We start from the raw sequence: 3,158 nt of genomic DNA on the forward strand, positions 1-3,158 counted from the left end.
TCTGGAGTAAAGCATAAGATGTGTCAGCGAATGCTTATTTTCCTTGAGAAAATATTCTTTTGCCAAACTCGGATGTGTAACTAACTTGACCTACATTGCTTATCCGTCTGTCCCGCGCTCGAGGACTCGCCCCGTAAAAATTCTAGATAAAACCGCCCCTGCGTCTTGCTCGGTGCAGTAGAGCTAATTGCCAGCTAGACTAAAGCCACTGGTATGTATCTAGATGTAGTGTTTGCTGGACTGGTTTTCGGTGTTGGCCCTGGTTGTCTGGGCTCTGGGACCTGACTGTGGGAGCTGTGCATGGCCCTGCCTGAACACAGCTATCATTAGCGACGGCCCAAAAGCAGAGCCTGGAAACTTTGGAGACCGGCCCGTCGAACCACAGTGTTCCCCAGTGAAACCCACTGACAAGGGGGGGGATGGATGGATTTAGAAAGCAACAACAGATAGCCTGATGGTCATTTTCTCTCTCTCTCTCTCTCTCCTCCACTTTTCCTTTTTCTCTTTGTTTATTCGTTCGTTGGGCTTCATCCAGTCGCTCCTGACCGCCATAATGATGAGTAAGAGTGATTTTGGTTAATGTTTTATGGTGTTTTGTCAGTACTTTGTGGACAACTTACACGGATTATTTCCTGTAAAGAATAAGAATAACTTCAATATCTGTCACAGAGGAACATAAGTTTTTCTTTGACAAGGCTCAGCAATGAATGAATAATGCACATTTAAAAGACACACACACACACACACACACACGTAGAATAGGACTAAAAGCTGGTTATGCCTCACCAGTAAAAGCTTGTGATTCATGATTACAGACAAAGGGTGCTGTAATCTGAAAGGGATGACAAATCAAATCCTTTCTTTCACTCATCGGTCATCCACTCACACTTCTTTCATCCTCTGTCTGCTCATGCGTACACCATATATATCCACGCCGTCCGTGCCCTTTGTTTTTTGTTTTTTTTTTCCAGAGGTGAATCAGGCGCTGGCAAGACGGAGAACACGAAGAAGGTCATCCAGTACCTGGCCCACGTTGCCTCCTCACACAAAGGACGCAAAGACCACAACATTCCTGTGAGATCCCCACTGCCTACATTTTTCCTTCTCTATCCTTGGCCAAGCCTGGGCCTCTACTTTCTCCTCTTCTTCTTCTCTCTCTCCTTCTCCTTCTCCTCACCTCTCCTCTCTCCTCCTCTCGTCTCACCTTAGATGAAAAATTGTATGGCTTTATTGGTACTTGTCAATTACCTCTGCATCATTATTGTAATTTAAAATTAATAGTTTGACATTTTTTCAGAATCATGCTTATTTGCTTTCTGGCGCAGTTTACCGCTCTCACATCTGCCCATTACACGTTAACGCCACAGCCGGCAGCTGGTTACCTCAGTTCAGCAGAGAGGCTGGAAACATGCTAACCTCGGCTCTGCCCGCCAGTAACAATATCAGCCTACCAGGATTTCGGTGCGTTATTTATTTGATCTGTCTTTCACTGGGACCAGTAACTTCCTGGAGTCCCTCTTTTACACGTATTAAACAGGCACAACATGAAGCTTTACAGGTGTCGGTAGGCAGATTTTGTTTCCCTGTGTTTCCAGCCTCTAAGCTGAGCAGCTGCCGCCCAAAATGTCAAACTATTCCTTTAAATGAACTGTGACATTACTGTGCTCTCTGTTTTTTGTTTTTAAGTTTAAAGTGCATAGATAAAGAGTCATGTATTAATCCACAGCTAACCGGACAGATGTTAATGTTAGTGTCACCGGTCACGGCTCCTGCTTCATGTTCATCCGGTGGCGTCCTGTGAGAGCGCAGCCGACGCTGGGCTCAGTGTGTAACTGCTGTTCTTGTTTCCTGCGGCTTGTGTCTGACATGAGACGCTTCAGGGGTTTTTTTTTTAACACTTGCATTTGTTTATCCATAACAAACAGCCCGAATCTCCCAAAGCATTCAAGCTACAGGCAAGTGTTTCTCCCACTTTCTAAAACAACACAAAACAAAAAAAAGTGTGTGGTCCCTTTTGATGTTTGTGTATATGTGCATGCCCTCCTCTCCAAAGCTCTGCCGCTTCCGTAATGATGTTGACGGACTAATCTAAGCTTCTTTCTTTATGAGGTATTTGTTTGTGCTGGCTCAGTCTACTCACATGATTATTTGAAGCCCGGTGAATCCTGCCATTAAACCAGCGGGCTCATGATTATAAAACACTTTGTTTTATCAGTTGGTTCAGGTTTATTAGAACAGTTGGAAATTGAGATGGTTTATTAGAAACACATGTCTCAAGTTAAATGCAAACAATTAGGTCGTACCTGCCGTTAAAAACTGTTCACATTAAGTGCTGGTTGGAGTGTTAACGGACTCTTGTGTATCCACACTGTGTTGGTTTGTTAGTCACTCATTTTAAATGCACACGTTATTTAGGAAGAGAAAATCAGACCACAGCCACAGTAAACATCTCTCCTCGAGCTTCATCTTCTACATTTTAGTGAATCCACAACGCTACGAAAAAAAAACCCCCCAGGTGTAAATATGGAGATATTAAAGATGATTGAAGATGACGGCAGTTAGTTAAATCTTTCCTATATTGATGCATGTTTTCCATTGGTGATGTTACTCTAGATGCATGTGTGTAGTTCTGAAGAGCATTTTCAATTAATATTTCATTTCTAGCTTGGCTTATTGTAAAGCCCTGGCTGTGGTAATATTATTCCAGTTACCAAATGTGCCTTGGAATTCATGTGTGGTTTTTGTTGCCCAGTCAATAATCAAACACAGGGGATGTTTCTATGCGGATCTCGATGCCTAACCTGGATTTTTGGATTTTAATCTGCTATATTTTGTCCCAGAAGCAACACAAATGAGACTCTGCTGACACAATACTGACTTTGCTCCAACCTCAACTCCAACTCCAACAAAACTTGATAGTTTCTGACTCACCTCCCCTCTGCTTGATTTATCCGGTAGCTATTTTTTTTTTTCTTTCTCCCCTAAACCAGTACCCGATGTTTTCTGTGTCCTCCCTAAATCTAATAACTATGGAAAGCAGAGTGAGTCCTCTGACCGGCAGCTCTGAGCGCGCACACACAATCCAGGTGAATGCCCTCTAATATGCCGCGTTTCAGAAGCTTTGGGTGAGAGGCTGTAACTTGGCCTCCGTGCCCCCC

The 3,158-nt window shown here is 43.5% G+C and overlaps 1 protein-coding gene across 3 annotated transcripts in view; it reads left to right on the top strand.

The window, feature by feature from the left end:
• The window catches only part of LOC111662481 (myosin-10), a 50,223-nt gene that overhangs the window by 25,864 nt on the left and 21,201 nt on the right, over positions 1 to 3,158 (top strand). For 2 of the 3 annotated variants that reach the window (XM_023416358.2, XM_087176664.1), the window contains exons 5-6: positions 972 to 1,074; positions 1,926 to 1,955. In XM_023416358.2, coding sequence (XP_023272126.1) covers positions 972 to 1,074; positions 1,926 to 1,955 — 133 coding nt within the window. The remainder of the gene's footprint in view (positions 1 to 971; positions 1,075 to 1,925; positions 1,956 to 3,158) is intronic. The other variant, XM_023416359.2, reaches the window with a different exon arrangement.

The sequence above is a fragment of the Seriola lalandi genome, unplaced genomic scaffold, assembly GCF_002814215.2.
Source record: "Seriola lalandi dorsalis isolate HSWRI2012SDOR001 ecotype SW California unplaced genomic scaffold, Sedor1 jcf7180002054563, whole genome shotgun sequence".
NCBI lineage: Eukaryota > Metazoa > Chordata > Actinopteri > Carangiformes > Carangidae > Seriola > Seriola lalandi.